The 19,512-nt window shown below is 38.4% G+C and overlaps 1 protein-coding gene and 1 pseudogene across 2 annotated transcripts in view; both read left to right on the top strand.

Annotated features, from left to right (window-relative positions):
- Positions 1 to 14,274, top strand: part of RLIM (ring finger protein, LIM domain interacting) — a 28,788-nt gene extending 14,514 nt beyond the window's left edge. For both annotated transcript variants that reach the window (XM_005593968.5, XM_005593969.5), the window contains 3 exons: positions 3,419 to 3,611; positions 5,100 to 5,183; positions 6,421 to 14,274. In XM_005593968.5, the coding sequence (XP_005594025.2) occupies positions 3,443 to 3,611; positions 5,100 to 5,183; positions 6,421 to 8,042 (1,875 nt within the window). In that variant the 5' untranslated portion in view covers positions 3,419 to 3,442 and the 3' untranslated portion in view covers positions 8,043 to 14,274. The remainder of the gene's footprint in view (positions 1 to 3,418; positions 3,612 to 5,099; positions 5,184 to 6,420) is intronic.
- A 1,789-nt stretch (positions 14,275 to 16,063) lies between these two features.
- On the top strand, positions 16,064 to 16,864 carry LOC141409453 (polyadenylate-binding protein 1 pseudogene; annotated as a pseudogene).
- Positions 16,865 to 19,512: the final 2,648 nt, after the last annotated feature.

Raw genomic sequence — 19,512 nt, 5'->3', positions numbered from 1 at the left:
ATGAACATTTTTGTTTGTAGTCTCCCTGTATTTTAGATTGTTGACTACCATTGTTTTTTTGTGTGCAGTTAATTGATGAATATGTGTGGAATGTCTGCCAATATTCTGGTTTCCTTAAACTCGTACAAATAGTGAATGACAAGTAAGAATTTTTGGCTAAGTTTATGTATTACCTAGAACAGGAGTTGGCATACTTTTTCTGTAAAAGGCCAGATAGTATAATATTTTAGGCTTTGCAGATCAAAAAGCAAAATTGAGCATATTGTTACTTACACAAAAAAAGAGAGAAACAAAATTCTCAGTTTTTCCTGGTAAAATTCAAAATGTAATAACACTAATTGAGTACAGTGTTTTGTGAGATAGGTTTACTAATGAGAAGAATGACACTCTTTTGAGGGTAACATTTTGCTTAATTGGGATTCATAGCTAGTCTTCCTTATTAGTCATTTGCAAATGTTCATTTATGGCTGACTTAAATATTTAATATTTGAAAGTATCTTTTCATACATATAGGTATTATTATCTTAAGCAATCCACAAGTGTATGATTTTAGTGAAGTGTATTCATCTTTTAGAAGGTATCTACAGAATTTTGTTAGATTTTTTATGGGTTTTTTGTTGTTGTTGTTTTTGTTTTTTTTTTCAGATGGAGTCTCGCTCTGTCACCCAGGCTGGAGTGCAGTGGCACGATCTCTGCTCACTGCAAGCTCCGCCTCCCGAGTTCACGCCATTCTCCTGCCTCAGCCTCCCGAGTAGCTGGGACTACAGGCGCCTGCCACCACACCCAGCTAATTTTTTGTATTTTCAGTAGAGGCGGGGTTTCACCGTATTAGCCAGGATGGTATCCATCTCCTGACCTCATGATCCGCCTACCTCGGCCTCCCAAAGTGCTGGGATTACAGGTGTGAGCCACCATGCCCGGCGATTTTTTATCTTTTAATTTTTTATGAAGATGGGGTCTCACTATGTTGCCCAAGCTGGTCTTGAACTGCTAGGCTCAAGTGATCCTCCTACCTCGGCCTCCCAAAGTGCTGAGATTACAGGTGTGAGCCACCACACCTAGCCAGATGATTTTAATATTTACCTTTTGGCATATTACCACTGCAGAGATACCACTTCCACTTCCAGTTGAGAGTTAGATGGAAGCTCCTCAGTTGCACAGTTAAATGGATTTTGAAATAAGGAAATTTATTTTGTGCTTACATTGGGGTCTGCAAAACACTTCTGGAATTGTAGCTTGAGCTCAGAAAATGTATGTGTTACAAATTTGTATGGGAATGGAGCTGTCATTACTTTGTCAGCACATGAAGTATATAAAACAGCTTGACATTACATGTGATACAAATGTTATTGTTGAAATGGCTTTACCACAGTGTAAGTTTCATATATAAGTGTTTTTTGCTTTGTTGTTTTAGGATGAATTCATTAAGAAACATTATCAAGTCTGCAGGAAACACTAATTTTCCAAGCTATTCATTGTTTGATAATAGTAACTGAGAGCAGTTCTCACGCAGAAAAAAAATTCCATCTTTGCCTTGAGCACAACAAGTCACAATAAAACTTTACCAATATTAGCCCATCAAAATGCTGTGTGGTAGAGCAAGACAAGATTTCTGACAAAAATTCATGGAACTTGAACTTAAACCAGAGTTTGTAAGAGAGAAGTTCATCATTAGTGCTACTGGTTCAGTAATATGATAGATTGAAATATTTTCTTCAGATCACCTGCTGATGAGTAATAAAATAAATAACCATAAACGTTAAGTACCTTACATTTTCATAAACTTGGTAAATTTGTCCAGCTAGATCTTTTTCCATTCCATATGTATTTTTACCATTCCAGTAGTAACATATCTTATTATCAGATTCTGCTTCAGGTTGTGCTGAATTAGAGTTTTCTCAGCTTTGAAAATATTCTCACCTATGATTATTTCATGTAGACTACACATAGAGGCTAGTTCTGCAGTTCAGACTCCTTGAATAATCAACACTTGGTTCTTTGAATAAACAATAACTTTTAAGTAGTATCAGTTACATTTTGTCAACAAATCAAGAGCCAAAGAGAGAACCACTCCATCATTTACCTTATTTTTCAGTTGATTAGTGACGTTGCTTTCAATATTCCCAACTTTTTGGACCACTATACTCAACAAAATTCCAATATTACATTTATTTTCTCTGGACACAGTTCTTCAGCTTCTGCACTCAAACATAATTTCACTAACTCACCATCAATAAACAGCTTTCCTTGCTTAGCCAATAAATGAGCCGCTTGGAAATTTACTTTGACTGAAGCCTCATTTTTATTTTTGTGAAGAAATATTTTGTGATGAGATTTCACTTTAAATTTTCTAACTTTTTAAACTGTAGCTTTCCTGTGAATTGGGAATATTGTCACTAGTGTTTAATAGTGTCAGTATATATTGTATTTAGTATATAGTCTTTTTTGCATAATCATGCATTCTTTGCCATCTAATCTGATTTTTGAAAAATCCATCCTCTGCTGCACCTTTAAGCATGACATTCAGAGTCCACTTTTCTCTTTGTTTGAGATGATGAGCGTGTACTCAGTTTTTTTTAATGTCACAGTATGAAAGCACTTGAAATGCTGTCGTTATAACTACATCATTGCAACTTGGAGTGCACAGAGCAGCAGTCCAAAGCAATGGAAGTGCCACATACAGTCTCAAAACTGCTCAACTCTGCCATTATAGCACAGAAGCAGACATAGATAACATGTAAATGAATGTGTATGACTGTGTTCCAATAAAACTTTATGAACACTAAAATGTGAATTTTGTATGTCACAAGTTAGTATATAAAAACCATTCTTAGATTGCAAGGAGAATAAAAATATGCAGCATGAGGCTGGGTGCAGTGGCTCATACCTGTAATCCCAGCACTTTGGGAGGCCAAGGAGGGCGGGTCACTTGAGGTCAGGAGGTTGAGACCAGACTGGCCAACATGGTGAAACCCTGTCTCTACTAAAAATACAAAAATTAGTTGGGTGCGGTGGCAGGTGCCTGTCGTCCCAGCTACTTCGGGAGGCTGAGGCAGAGAATCACTTGAACCTGGGATGTGGAGGTTGCAATAAGCCGAGATCACACCACTGCACTCTAGCCTGGTTGAGAGAGCAAGGCTCCATCTCAAAAAAAAAACACAAAAAATACCACAGTATGTCTGGATTTGGCCCAAGGGCTTTAGTTCGCCAACCCTGTCTGGCTCAAGGGCTGTAGTTTGCCAACCGTTGACCTACTCTTAATATAACAGTGCTTTTTAGGAGTTTTTGTTAGGAAATTTCATTTGAGGTCTGAAAATCCACATCTAGACCTACATTCTGGATTTTTACATAATTAAAACTGTTGTATAGAATGCATAGTGACTTTTATTTTCAAGATTAGTCTCCTTTCTCTTTTCAGGTAATTTTCCACTTGTTCATCAATATGGAAAACTCAGATTCTAACGACAAAGGAAGTGGTGATCAGTCTGCAGCACAGCGCAGAAGTCAGATGGACCGATTGGATCGGGAAGAAGCTTTCTATCAATTTGTAAATAACCTGAGTGAAGAAGATTATAGGCTTATGAGAGATAACAATTTGCTAGGCACCCCAGGTATGCTTACATATATTTAAGGATTTATAAATGTAAATTGCTGGTTTAAAAAAAAATACCTGAACCTGTTTTAAAAATCCATTTCTTTAGCCATTATGAAATATTATTTAATATAAGGGATATGGAATGACATTTATTGCTGTATTTATTACCTGATTGTATTTACTCATGTTTGGAATTATACTATATCAGAGAGATTTTTAACTTATGAATTATAATATGAATTTTTAGTGTTCTTAGTTAGCTTTATCTAATTTACTAGATAAAAATCCAAGTGTAGAATAGCTAATGGGAACTTAGGTTTTAGGAAAGACTTATTCTATTTTGTTAAATCTCTGATTTTTTGAATATGTCCCAGTTGTAATACTCCAGAGCTAGCCTTGGGTAACATAGCAATGAGAAGTTTGTGCTTGATTATCTTTTACCCCACGAAGTCCCATTTGATCCTAGTTAAAACTCAGTGTCTGTCTTCCTTCTCATTTCTGTTTAATTCTACTTACCTTTGAGTAATTGCTTAGATTTTAAAAGGTAAGGTTTTTGCATGACTTTTAAGAGAGGGAGTGTGTTTTGAGCCAACAGTACCAGGCTTGAATCAGAATGCCTTAGTTGGAGTTCTGGCCCTGCTGTTTGATGTGGCTTCTGGCAAGCCAGTCTATCACTCAGTCTGTTTCTTCATTTTAAAATGCAGATAACAATATCTTCCTCTCAAAGCTTCAATTCTTAAAAATTATTTACTTATTTACTTTTAAGACAGGGTCTCATTATGTTGCCCTGGCTGGACTCAAGGGATTCTTCTGCCTGAGTCTCCCAACCTAACAAGCTGGCACTACAGATGCAGTACCACTGTGTGCCCAGCTTAGAATTGCCTTTGCCTTTTTTTTTTTTTTTTTTTTTTTAAGCGGAGTCTTGCTCCATCGCCCAGGCTGGAGTGCAGTGGTGCAGTCCCGGCTCACTGCAACCTCTGCCTCCCAGGTTCAAGTGACCCTGCTCCTCAGTCTCCTAAGTAGCTGGGATTACAGGCGCTCACCACCACGCCTGCCTAATTTTTGTATTTTTAGTAGAGATGGGGTTTTGCCATGTTGGCCAGGCTGGTCATGAACTCCTGACCTCTGGTGATCCAGTTGCCTCGGCCTCCCAAAGTGCTGGGAGTACAGGCGTGAGCCACCATGCCTGGCCTAGAGTTGCAATTTTTAAAAGTTAGATCTTATATGCAAAAGAACTTTGTAAATTGCTTGTAATATGTTTCCAAAGAAGTGAATTTTTCCCGGGTCCTACCTACTCCTTGGTTTTTCTCTCAGAGTTGGGAACCACTGGTTTTCTTTTTTCTTTCTTTTTTTTTTTTTTTTTTTTTTTTTTACGTTTTCTCTTAACTTTTAAAAATATGATTTTTTTTCTAATCATCTTGTGTCAGATTACTATGAGTCACTGATAAAGTATTTGATTGTCATACCCCTAATGTCATTTTTGCCCTGTGGTGTTAAATTTCAGGTGAAAGTACTGAGGAAGAGTTGCTGAGAAGACTACAGCAAATTAAAGAAGGCCCACCACCGCAAAACTCAGATGAAAATAGAGGTATATTTTGGTTTTGGTGGGGAGGTGGATAGATGATAGAATGATAGGAGCTTTGTAATAGTAAATGTCAGCCAAAGATTATCCAAATTTGGCACAAATTAATTTGGTGCTAAGTAACTGCTCATAAAAAGAAAACTGACATTTTCTTAGTGAGAATGTCAGCATTTTTTTTCTATCTCACCTTTGGGATGTTTATGTTAATTGGAACACAGTGAGAAATGGCCTATTTAAATGTGATTTTGTTTGTTTTTCACCTCCATTGAAATTTATTCCTACTTAATTCCTTCTTTATAAACATGCGAGTTCTTCACCAGCAAAAAGAAATGTCTAAACCCAGTGGCTCCTAATGAGATATAATTTTGTCCCATGTGGGACATTAGCAACGTCTGGAGACATTTGTGTAGAGGGCAGGAATGCTGCCAAACATCCTGACATGCCATAATGCACAACACAGCCCCCATGACACAGAATTAACTGGCTTAAAATGTCAAGTAGTACCACTGTTGAGAAATCTTGCTCTAATCTCAGGTCTGGTGTTTCCCTCCCAGTGTCGAGTAGGGATTTTGACTGTGTAACCTTGAGAGGCTACGATAATAATTTGGTTCTTGAGCATGCCAGTGTATGTGCTATGCAAGGTTCAGACTACTTATTTGATCTGATCTTTAATTTCATGTCCATTGAAAACCTTGGTAACTTTAAGAAATATGCAAATGCTTTTAAACCTATAAATCTTGTTTGTATTTTTCTTATGGCTACAATAAGTAGTCTTGTATTTTAAAACAACCTCAAATGTTATCGAAGGCACAGTATGTAGACTAATAAAAATTTGACAGAAATGTAGCTTGAACTAAATGTGACTATTCTTTAAACACTGTCTCCTTACCTAGTCTGATTACATTAGTGTTTTGGCAGAGGACTGAAAAAATGTCTTCTGGCCATCCCACAGTGGTATGCTTGGCCTTTATATGATAAAATACTAGAAACAGACTTCCTCTAGATTCCCTTTAAAAATCAAATAATTCTCTAAATTTCTCTAATATAGATTGCTCTTTTCAAATGGAATTAGAATTTTCTTGCCTTATAAGTTTATGCAGTGTAGTTTGTAAAAATCTGTAATTATGAAATGTGTTCCGAATCTTTAAATTCTTTAATGCAGAGTTTTAGAGCACTTATTATATGATTGTCCTCATTTTAGTAGTTCCTTTTTCTCCCTCTCCCCCTCCTTTGTTTTGAACAGGAGGAGACTCTTCAGATGATGTGTCTAATGGTGACTCTATAATAGACTGGCTAAACTCTGTCAGACAAACTGGAAATACAACAAGAAGTGGACAAAGAGGAAACCAATCTTGGAGAGCGGTGAGCCGGACTAATCCAAACAGTGGTGATTTCAGATTCAGTTTAGAGATAAATGTTAATCGTAATAATGGGAGCCAAAATTCAGAGAATGAAAATGAGCCATCTGCAAGACGTTCTAGTGGAGAAAATGTGGAAAACAACAGCCAAAGGCAAGTGGAAAACCCACGATCTGAATCAACATCTGCAAGGCCATCTAGATCAGAACGAAATTCAACTGAAGCATTAACAGAGGTCCCACCTACCAGAGGTCAGAGGAGGGCAAGAAGCAGGAGCCCAGACCATCGGAGAACCAGAGCAAGAGCTGAGAGAAGTAGGTCACCTCTGCATCCAATGAGTGAAATTCCACGAAGATCTCATCATAGTATCTCATCTCAGACTTTTGAACATCCTTTGGTAAATGAGACGGAGGGAAGTTCTAGAACCCGGCACCATGTGACATTGAGACAGCAAATATCTGGGCCTGAGTTGCTAAGTAGAGGTCTTTTTGCAGCTTCTGGAACAAGAAATGCCTCTCAAGGAGCAGGTTCTTCGGACACAGCTGCCAATGGTGAATCTACAGGATCAGGACAGAGACCTCCAACCATAGTCCTTGATCTTCAAGTAAGAAGAGTTCGTCCTGGAGAATATCGGCAGAGAGATAGCATAGCCAGCAGAACTCGATCTAGGTCTCAGACGCCAAACAACACTGTCACCTATGAAAGTGAACGAGGAGGTTTTAGGCGTACGTTTTCACGTTCTGAGCGGGCAGGTGTGAGAACCTATGTCAGTACCATCAGAATTCCCATTCGTAGAATCTTAAATACTGGTTTAAGTGAGACTACATCTGTTGCAATTCAGACCATGTTAAGGCAGATAATGACAGGTTTTGGTGAGTTAAGCTATTTTATGTACAGTGATAGCGACTCAGAGCCTACTGGCTCAGTCCCCAATCGAAATATGGAAAGGGCAGAGTCACGGAGTGGAAGAGGGGGTTCTGGTGGTGGTAGTAGTTCTGGTTCCAGTTCGAGCTCCAGTTCGAGTTCCAGTTCGAGTTCCAGTTCGAGTTCCAGTTCCAGTCCTAGTTCCAGTTCCGGTGGTGAAAGTTCAGAAGCTAGCTCAGATTTATTTGAAGGCAGTAATGAAGGAAGCTCATCATCAGGCTCATCAGGTGCCAGGCGAGAGGGTCGACATAGGGCCCCAGTCACATTTGATGAAAGTGGCTCTTTGCCCTTCCTTAGCCTGGCTCAGTTTTTCCTCTTAAATGAGGATGATGATGACCAGCCTAGAGGACTCACCAAAGAACAGATTGACAACTTGGCAATGAGAAGTTTTGGTGAAAATGATGCATTAAAAACCTGTAGTGTTTGCATTACAGAATATACAGAAGGCAACAAACTTCGTAAACTACCTTGTTCCCATGAGTACCATGTCCACTGCATCGATCGCTGGTTATCTGAGAATTCTACCTGTCCTATTTGTCGCAGAGCAGTCTTAGCTTCTGGGAACAGAGAAAGTGTTGTGTAATTAAGATCTGAACTCTCAGCTATGTAGCTGATATAGTGATGGGCAAATAGGAATCACTTGCTTTTATGTCCACTTTTTGAGTGGTACTTAAATGTAAAGTAACAACCTGAATTGAGTCATTGCTTTCTGAAGGAATCATTGTCCTTTCTCCAGTTTTTGTTCCAGAATAAAAGGAAGTATTTTAAAAGTCACGTTTTAGGACCTAAAAATCTGATTTCTGTACCAGTTAAATTGGTAGCATCACTGTTACTGTTAATTTATCATATACACTCGTTAATTTTTCCTTTGTTATCTTAAAAGATCTGCCTTAGCAATGGCTCCTGTTTCATGTTGATCTTTAAATTTTCCCACGCCATAAGAGAGAGGAGCGAAGGAAATTACCAGTTTAGACTAAGTTACAGTATGTGTTTCATAAGTGATTAAAGCTATACCATTCCTAGTTATTAGTTGACACAAATTCAGCCACATTCTGAATATTGTTTGTTCACCTTTCAGACTTGGTGATACTGGACATGTCAGTGTAAATAACACTAAGGTTAGGATCTTCTAAGTGTACAACTGTCTCCTAAGCCCATCACTGTGGCACACTGTAGAGTGAGCTTATAGTTTAATTGAGATATTTATCTTGTGGAAATATTAAAAAGCCTATGCTTGTGTAAGTGAAAAAAAAATCACATTCATTTGTTTAAAAATGTAAAGCTATTTTGTAGAGGCTCAGTACTTTTCCAATGCACTGTTGTATGAATGCATTAAAAATTGTAAAGTACCATGCTTAGAACTGAGAAAACTGCTTTTTGTGAGCCAACATAGTAACAAACACACCAAACAAAGTACAAAGCTGCTTTTGTAAGTGTGTAGATGTCAAGAGCAGAACATATCTATAATATTTAATGTATGTGAACAGCTACTGTGACATGCAAAGGAAAGGACAGTGCAGAATCAAACTGTGTTGAAGACCAGTGGAAATCGTATAATTTAACTTGGATTTAGGCAGGAAGTGAAAGATGGGAGGAATAAAGAAAACGGCTCTGGAGGATTTAAAAGTTTTCCTGAAGACGGTAATAATGCAGACACAAACTGGTTTCATATGGTGAGAGCAGCCGCAGCAGCAGCTTGACCTGGTATTCTACCTGAGTAGACGAAGCAGAAGATCAGCAAATTTGGCAGAGTTCTGGTTTAAGAAAAACAAACCACTACCACCTAGCACAAGTTAAATTGATGTTTTTACAAGTCTGCTCCTCAAAAATGAAAAGATGGAGGAAAGAGACTATAAAACCACTTGTAGCATATGAAATGCAGTTGGTACACATGTGTGTGTTAATAGGAAAGTCTTGAATTTGTGTTATTTTTGAGATTTGTCATTTAAGGTACCATTGCACACTTGATAATATTTCATTACTATCTCTTAACACAGACCTAACATCTCGAATTTAAAGACCAGTTGAAGATTAAGGGATTTTTATCCTTTGTTGAAAGTGAGTCATGTTGGGTTATTTGAAATTCAAGTTTTAATTGTGCTGCCCATATATGAAAATGAGACTGCTGACTCACTATCTATGGACATGCACTTTATGTTGGTTTCTTAGTAGTAGGAGTAACTTCATGATAACCCCAGTCCTCTTGCCTAGTTTCTTTTTTGAGGCTAGCTGGGGTTAGGATTAGAATGACTATGGAGCAGGTATTTATTCTTCTGGGAAAAGCTTTAACAGGCCAAAATAGGGATTGAACTTGTCCTTGGCCTTTATCAAAGCAAGCTAGCTACCCAGACATAGTCAGATACTCTACAAAATAAACAAGTCTGCTTTAGGAATTGTCTGGCTACCTTCACTGTTATCAACTTAGCTGTAAAGATTATTTCAAAGCTCACTCTTTCATGATTTCTTCTGGCTTTCAATCCTACCTAAGTATCAAGGAAATTAACTTGTAAATATGGTAGTTGTTTACTAAGGATATGTACTGCTCTTGCAAGGAAATAATGTCCAAACAAAGCTTCACTTATTTTTTTTATAAGCAGATTTCACTGTTTATGGCGCTTATGTAATACATTTTATCTTTTTAAAAATGTGTCCGTGTAAAGTCAGGATTCCTTTATATTTGTGAGCCTCCTTTTCTCCTTTCCTAAGGATGTAATCTACAGTTTTCAGATCTGCAGGGTAGTCTTGATTGGCTAAAAACAAATCAGTTTTCTTCTTGGCATAAAGTGTTTCATTATTATAGGGGCGTTCATTTTAAATAGTTTAAAAACAATTGCAGCACATTCTAAGCATAAGAGAAAGTTATTGACAACAGATACCTTCCTAACCTCCCAAGATGTACAACTGATTTGTGAAGTATTAAAGTAAGAGGTAACTCAAGCAGAATGCTGGCTATGAATGTAGATATTGAAGCTATTCATAAACACTGGAAATAGAATTTTAAGCTTGTAGCCTTCAGTGGAATGCACACATTGGACATGTGCATGTGAACACCTTTTTCAATAGCACTCACGGATTTCCATTCGATTGTATAGAATGAATACAAGTATTTTAGTGGAATTTGCTACTTAATTTTTTAATCTTGCGATGTCCATGATTATTACATGCTTACTGGTGTTGTGGACATTGAAGACAAGGTCATTCGTAGGTGTCAGATTACGGTGGAGAACAAAAATCGTTTTCCCCCCACCAACATCCAATCACCATTCTCGAGGGAACATTTCTTGCAGAACACCTTATATTTCATTTTCTGTCTTTGCACTTTTTCTTAAGTACAGAAATGTTGTCTTTAAGACCTAGTTTGAACTTCATGCAGTAAGAGGAACAAGGATAAACAATGTTGGGAGTTCACATTGTTCAAAGCATATGGAAAAGTACCAAAACCCAAATTTTCTTGAATATTTCAGATGTTTTTAAAAATTCACTTACTAGTCTGAAATGTTTGAAGTGTTTTAACTGAGCAGCTGACAAAGTTGAGGTTTTTTTGTTTTGTTTTGTTTTTTGAGACAGAGTCTCACTTGGTCACCCAGGATGAAGTGCAATGGAGCGATCTCGGTTCACTGCAACCTCCACCTCCTGGGTTCAAGCAATTCTCCTGCCTCAGCCTCCCGAGTAGCTGGGATTACAGGTGCGTGCCACCACACCTGGCTAGTTTTTGTATTTTTAGTAGAGATGGGGATTTCACCATATTGGCCAGGCTGGTCTTGAACTCCTGACCTGAAGTGATCTGCCTGCCTCAGTCTCCCAAAATGCTGGGATTACAGGCATAAGCCACCATGTGCGGCCAAAGTTGAGGTTTATTAGTACTATTAGAAACAAAGTTGAGCAAGGTAAGTTAAAAGTTTGCAGACTTTCTATCAGCACTATAGAAGATAAGCCACCTTGTTAATTTGGAATATTGCTCTAAAAAGAACATGTAAGTTATACCTCAATGGTGTTAATGGAGGTGGGGATTGAGAAAAGTGTTCACATTAGTGTTGGAATGTAGGTAATTGTACAGTTCATAAGAAAACCTTCACCAGGAAATAAAATATGTGTGTGTGTACACACACAGTTTTTTAAAATGATTATTGGAATTCATCCAAACCTTAAGATAGGAAACTGGTTGGCTGTAAGTGTTGCCTCAAGTAATGTGTCCCCCTCCCCTGGAATAACATGTCTTTTCTGTGCCAAGTATCCTCTCCTAGTGTCAGTGTCTCAAATTATATTTATGGAGGGTTGTCACATAATATGCTTTGTATTTAACTACCTGCTTCCCGAGCGTCCATGACATGAAATGGGTCAAGCATCAGCCATGACTTTCAGTCAGTTCCCAAAATACCCATATGATAGGGAGGTAAAGATTGCAAAATTCCTCTTAAAAGGCCATTTTTACAGCTTGCTAAAATATAGTGGCACCTTGTGGTTAATATTTTTTCTTTTAAAGATGGAGAATGTTTTTATTCTTCCCCTTTTCTCCTTTGTTCTTTTGCGAACAAAAAAATTTATAATCTGCCTTATTTGATTTTTTTTTTTTAAGTTTTACCTTACAGGCTTCCCTGTCACATGTTTTATCATATTAAGCACATAGAAGCCATGTTTGCAGGGCACTTTTATTCTCCTAGTCTTATAAGACTATGCTGATTGTTACTTTCTGAAGTATTCTGTACCTTCGTATGCAAGATTGTTAAGGCACATGTTAAAGTGTCAGGTGTGTTTTTTTTTCCTTTAATTCTTCAGTATGTTTATATTCAATAACAGTATTGTAATTCATTGAATTAACTAGTAAATTGTGTGCTTTTGAAAAAACATGAAAAATGTAAATTGACAGCATACTTCATTTGGAAAAAAGTAAAAGATCAGAGGAACTAGTATGTCACTTATTTATTTTTATTTTATTTTATTTTTTACTTTTTGAGACAGGGTCTTGCTCTGTCACCCAGCCTGGAGTGCAGTGGCATGGTCACGGCTCACTGCAGCCTTGACTTCCTGGGCTCAGGTGATTCTCCCACCTCAGCCTTCCAAGTAGCTGGGACTACAGGCATGCACCACATCACCTGGCTAATTTTTTGTGGAGATGGGGTCTCGCCATCTTGTCCAGGCTGTTCTTGAACTCCTGGGCTCAGGCAATTCGCCTGCCTCATTTTCCCAAAGTGCTGGGATTATAGGCATGAGCCCCTGCACCCAGCCTCACTTATTTTTAAATCAGATTTTTTAATCAACTAAAACAGCTGTGAGTTAAGTACCTGCCCTGCAAAAATTTTTAGGATTATGAAATTAAGAATTATTTTCCTTAACTGGAACAGTTCTAAAATTTATCTGATACTCCTCTAACAAGTGAGTGATCTCATTTAAGTAACCCCAGTTTGTATCTTAAAGGCTACAGCATGGAATTGAACTGTTTAACAGTGTTAGAACTGTCAAGTGATAATCACAGAACAGTTTGTATTGGTTTTATAATTCTCATGTCTTGATCAAATCTGAAGGAACTAGGCATACCCTCCAACACTCTAAAAATTAGTGAGATATTTATTTTTATTAGGATTTGTTTATTAAAGTTCCACAAGCTGCTTTATGGTCAGTTGGGCTGAGTAGTAGATATCTTAAAGACATGCAGTGAAAGTGAACCCTGTCATACCATGGTGCCTCTTGATTTCAAGGTTCCTCTATAAGTTCTTCATCATGCAGAATTATTTCAATACCAAGATATGGGTGAACCAGCTGTCCAGCCTTAACTCTATTTAGTGCCCCATTACTAATGTTCTTTTAACTGGTTTGTATGTGTTTTAACTGTCCAGTGTTTGGATTTTACCTCTTGATAGCTCCGTTTGTCCCTGGTGCTGCTTTTAAGGATGTAGGGCCATGTGATCAGGTATCAAGTTGAGTAGGTACGCAGTTGGCTTATTGATGTATCTGTGCCTGTTTTATCTTCTCCCAGGAAGAGCTGCTTTGGTATAGTTGTTTACTTGGATTCATACAAAGAACAGGGCAGCAATCTTGGAAAGCTTTCTGAAGCTTATAAGAACCTGAAGGGATTTGGAGGGGGAACAGTAACAAAGGCTGCCTTTATGTCTTTGGACACAAAGCACATAGATGTATGTTCTGTAAAGACTAAAGTGATTGTTACACCAGGGCTTCCTGACCTTCGGGAGAGACTCAAAAAAGCAGAGAGCAGCACAAAGTGAAGTTAATTTGGTTGGTTTGCTTTATCTGGTTTCTCATTTTCTTTCAATTTAAACCTGAACATAACACCCTTCTCCAATATCTATCCAGCAGACTCCTGGTTGGGAAGCCCTGTATTAAATTTTGAGAATGTACACAGTTTTCTTTTGTACAGTGCTTTACACCTGCTAAAAGTTAACTTGTTTAATGCAAAACAAGACCTTGAAAGGTCAATCATATTAAAGCTGGTTTGATTATTAATAGTTATCTTTTAGGAAGAAGCTTTTTTCCCTATGTAAGATGTCATACTGCAGATTTAAAATATAGACTATCAATAAAATGCATGAAGTGATCATTTGTGCTTGATCATCTCTCCTTGGGTTTTTCTTTAAAAAGGGGAATCTGCTATAAAGGTTCTGTTGCTTCAAACCAATGTCAAATAGACTTGATTTTTAGAATCAAATGGAATTACAGTGCAACCTTGGTTTTTATTCCCTTCACTGCTATAAGTGTGGGCAGGTACTGGTTTATATGTTATAACTTCTGTTTTATCTGTGTTGTGTAGTTGAATGGCTTAATCGTTGAGTGGTAAAATAAAAGACTATATTCCAATACAAGAATCCTGGAAAGATTTATGTGAATGACATTTTAAGTAGGTGCATCTTTGCTGTTTCTTGTATTCTTGCCATTGCTCTGACACCTCCCTTGCTTGCCCTCTATATATACAAAAACTTGTAGATGTGCACATGTGTTTGTACTTCTGTCTTCCATTTCTATCTTCAACCTCTTTTTTTTTTTTTTTTTTTTTTTGAGACGGAGTCACTCTGTCGCCCAGGCTAGAGAGCAGTGGCGGGATCTCGGCTCACTGCCAGCTCCGCCTCTCGGGTTCACGCCATTCTCCTGCCTCAGCCTTCCGAGTAGCGGGACTACAGGCGCCCACCATGACGTTCGGCTAATTTTTTGTATTTTTAGTAGAGACGGGGTTTCACTGTGTTAGCCAGGATGGTCTCAGTCTCCTGACCTCGTGATCCGCCCGCCTCGGCCTTCCAAAGTGCTGGGATTACAGGCGTGAGCCACTGCCCCTGGCCCTATCTTCAACCTCTTAAACATATTGCTTAAGCCACTAAGATTTCCTTGTTTCAAGTAAATCATCTCATTGTGATTGATACCTGGTGTATTTTTTTTATAGTTTCATTTCCTCTGAAACTATAGCAGAGCCATCTGTCATTGGCATCATAACTCAGTTTCTTAGGATAGTTTTGATGTAGTCAGCTCTTCAACTCATGACCTTCCCGGGTTTTAAGTTTAGTGTCATTCATGATTTTATTATTTGAAACTCAGTACCACCACCAAAAAGTTTGTGCTGTAGACGGTGAAGCCAAAGCACAGGCATCTTAGGTCAGTGAAAAGGATCCAGACATAAATTAGCCAGGTGTGGTGGTGCATGGCTGTGGTCCCAGCTACTCGGGAGGCTGAGGTGGTAGAATCACTTGAGCCCGGGAAGTCAAGGCTGCAGTGAGCTGTGATCACGCTGTTGCACTCCAGCCCGAGTGACAGCGAAACCTTGTCTCAAAAAAAAGGCCCCAGATACCTAGAAGAGAGGATTCGATAAATCTGGGTGGATTATAAACTGAACTCTTATAATGGTCATTTTAAAAAATAAGAAAGCAAGTCCAGTTTATTTGAGGTCTTTGAATTTAGACAAGATTTAACCATAAGACCTTTTATGGATTACTAATAACTATATTTGAATTAGCTAAATTTTTCTGGTTGCTGTTAGACATTGTATTAAGTACTCTATATAAATTATTTAATCATCACAGTGACTGAGGTGAAAGTATGCCACCCATTTTATAGGTAATGCAGCTGAGATACAGATGTTTGGTAATTTGCCCAGGTCACATAGTAAGTAGCAGATTATTTGCAATCATCTTTGATGCAGAGTTATCTTCCTTGTGCTCTTAATCCCACTACTATATGTAATATTTATCCCAAGCCCTAGACTAGACTGCTTATGAGGTGTAATTTCTTAGAATAAACATCAGTTTTGGCTGGTTTGCCAAGAAAAAAAAGGCCAAATCGGTTTTTGTTTGTTTGTTTTTTTGAGACAGAGTCTCGCCCTGTTGCCCAGGCTGGAGTGCAATGGTGTGATCTCGGCTCACTGCAACCTCCGCCTCTGGGTTCAAACGATTCTCCTGCCTCAGCCTCCCGAGTAGCTGGGATTACAGGCGCCTACTACCACGCCCAGCTTATTTTTGTATTTTTAGTAGAGACAGGGTTTTACCGTGTTGGCCAGGCTGGTCTCGAACCCCTGATCCCATGATCTGCCCGCCTCAGCCTCCCAAAGTAGTGGTATTACAGGCGTGAGCCATCGCGCCCGGCTGCAATTTTTTTGTTTTTTTTTTTGGAGGATTAATGGTAATATACTGTAAATTCAGTAAAGCACTGGGCATTACCAGATACACACACCTTAGCACTGTGAATAACATGAACTATCATTTTAGCAGTTTAAGTGTACCTTGTAATCAGCCCTAGGGCAAATGGTATCGAGGTGTTTTATTTCCAGAAGTCTCAAAATAGGCTGGAATAAAAATTTGGGGAATTCATCAACACAGACAATGGGTCCACGTCCTGCAGCTGCAGCTGCTGCAGCTACTCCTGCTCTGCACACCGTTCCACAGTATAAACATGATGCGGGAGTTCGCAATACTCAGCAACATCTTAATGCACAGCCACAAGTTACAATGCAACAGTCTGCTTATTCATGTACAAGGTCAGGAACATTTGATTGCTTCCATGTTGGCATCTGCCCCTCCTCAAGAGTAAAAGCAAATGTTGGGTGAACGGCTGTTTCCTCTTATTCAAGCCATGCACCATACTTTTGCTGGTAAAATCACTGGCATGTTGTTGGAGATTGATAATTCAGAACTTCTTCATATGCTTGAGTCTCCAGAGTCACTCCATTCTAAGGTTGATGAAGCTGTAGCTGTACTACAAGCCCACCAAGCTAAAGAGCCTGCCCAGAAAGCAGTTAACAGTACCACCGGTGTTCTAACTGTTTAAAATTGATCAGGGACCACGAAAAGAAACTTGGCTTCATCGAAGAAAAATATCTAAACATCGAAAAACTTAAATACTATGGGAAAAAATTGCAAAATATAAAATAAAAAAGGAAAGGAAACAGCCTTATGTACCGAGCAAATGCCAGGTCTAGCAAACATAATGCTAGTCCATGATTAAAAAAAAAACACACACAACAAAGTAAAATATAAAAAATTAATGTTTTATACACCCTGGGAAAAAGAATTTTCAGCAAAGTACAAAAATTTAAAGCATTCCTTTCTTTAATTTTGTAATTCTTTACTGTGGAATAGCTCAAAATGTCAGTTCTGTTTTAAGTAACAGAATTGATAACTCAGCAAGGAAACGTAATTTGGATTATAAAATTCTTGCTTTAATAAAAATTCCTTAAACAGTGGAAAAAAAAATTGGGGAATTGTTAAACGGTTATCTCAGCCCCTTATTACATGTGCTCTTGGCCCCAATTATGACAATTTGAAATATTAAATGACTAGAAAGATTGAAATGCAGCTTTTTAAAAATATACCCTGCTGGGTGCAGTGGCTCACATCTGTAATTCCATCACTTTGGGAGGCCGAGGCAGGCAAATCACAAGGTCAAGAGATCGAGACCCTCCTGGCCAGCATGGTGAAACCCCACCTCTACTAAAAATACACAAATTAGCAGAATGTGGTGGCACACACCTGTAGTCCCAGCTACTCGGGAGGCTGAAGCAGGAAAATCGCTTGAACCTGGGAGGCAGAGGTTGCAGTGAGCCGAGATAGTGCCACTACACTCCAGCCTGGTGACAGAGTGAGACCATCTCAAACAAAATATAAATATATATGTATATATATGTGTATTTATATGCATATATATGTGTATTTATATGCATATATATGTATACATATACGTGTGTGTAGATATACACGTATATGTATATATATACACATATACACATACATATGCACATATATACATACACATATGTGTGTATATATGTGTGTGTGTGTGTGTGTGTATGCCAGCCAGTTTATTAGTATGCAAGTAAATGCACTTTAAAGTTAGTTGCCTTGGGCAGCCATCAGCATTCCAAGAACTTTATTGCTGAGAAGATATTTAGAACTCGTTTAAATAGCTTTTAGAAACAACTTTATGAACCACTGCAAAAAGCAACCGTATTCAATTTGTTCACTTTATTTGCTACCCTTGAGATGAATCTGCTGTTTCCAAGAATTATCTTTTTTTTTCTGGATGAATGGAGATTTGCCATCCTTAAGCATATTCAGAAATGTACTATGCACTCTAAAAGCAATAGCAAACAAAGCATTTCCAAATAATCAGTTTAGTAGTATTTAGAGTAAGTAAATGGCTGCTGAGGGTAGTACTTTGAAAAGATTATTACAGCTCCTTCAACATTTGAAGCACAGGGAGAAAGACAATCCCCACCCACAAAGAACCAGCATTTAGTGAGGAGACATGTAAATAGATAAAATAGTAGGCTGGGCACAGTGGTTCACGACTGTAACCCTGGCACCTGGGGAGGCTAAGGTGAGCGGATCACCTGAGGTCAGTTGTTTGAGACCAGCCTCACTAACATGGTGAAATCCCATCTCTACTAAACATTCAAAAACATTATCCAGGTGAGGTGATGTGTGCCTGTAGTCCCAGCTACTCGGGAGGCTGAGGCAGGAGAATCGCTTGAACCCAGGAGGTGGAGGTTGCAGTGAACTGAGATCACGCCACAGCACCCCAGCCTGGGAAACAGCAAGACTCTGTCTCAAAAACAAAAAATAGATAACATAGTACCAAAACCTTAAGAAATGTACATACTGTAATTATCCATCTCCATTCAAATATGTTGTAACTGCTAGATCTGGTGTGTGTTTGAGGAGTAAAGTTTATAGGTGAATAAGGGCTCATCTGAATCTCGTTTGTTTTCTTGTTTCCTCAGGAGATAAATGTGTATTGTGCTCCTACTATTAATACGTTCTTGGCATTCTGCTGGTCTGTGGTTTCTCTTCCCTGTGTCTTAGGTAGGGTGGGGACCTGAAGTCTAAAATATTGCTGAGTTTCTCAGTGGACAGTGTTGGTAACTGTGGTGTACCTACTTCTTAAAATTCACAATTTGTCTTCTATATGCACCAAATGCTCTAGAATAGCACTGTCCAGTAGGATATAATGCATCACCACATGTAGTGTTAAATTTTCTGGCAACCACATTACAAAAGGTAATGTGTAAAGATACTAATTTTAATAATGTTTTCATTTAACCCAGTAAATATTTAAACATGTAATCAATATAAAAATTATTAGTGGAATATTTGTATTTTTTTTCATACTGAGTTTTCAAATTCTGGTGTGTATTTTACACTTATAATACATTTCAATTTGGACAAGGCACATTCCAAATGCTTAATAACCACAAGTGGCTAGTGACTACCATACTGAACAGTGCAGCTCTAGAACAATATGGAGGAATGTGATTAAGGTAAGTAGGATGCAAATGGGGTTGACTTTTAAAAGTTCGCTCATGAATGTGCATAGGCACATCTTACCTGCTCAAGTACACCACGCCAGAACTAAAGCCTCATTCTTTTAATTGTGCATCAAAACTGTCCAGGCTTACAAGGCTTCCACCTTTCTCCTTCCCTTTAAAAAAAAAAATTAAATTTTTTTGAGACAGAGTCTCACTCTTGCCCAGGCTGGCATGCAATGGTGTGATCTTGGCTCACTGCAACCTCCGCCTCCCGGGTTCAAGCGATCCTCCTGCTTCAGCCTCCCTAGTAGCTAGG

This window comes from Macaca fascicularis, chromosome X, assembly GCF_037993035.2.
Source record: "Macaca fascicularis isolate 582-1 chromosome X, T2T-MFA8v1.1".
Classification (NCBI taxonomy): Eukaryota; Metazoa; Chordata; class Mammalia; order Primates; family Cercopithecidae; genus Macaca; species Macaca fascicularis.
This window is presented reverse-complemented; position numbering and strand designations above follow the sequence as displayed.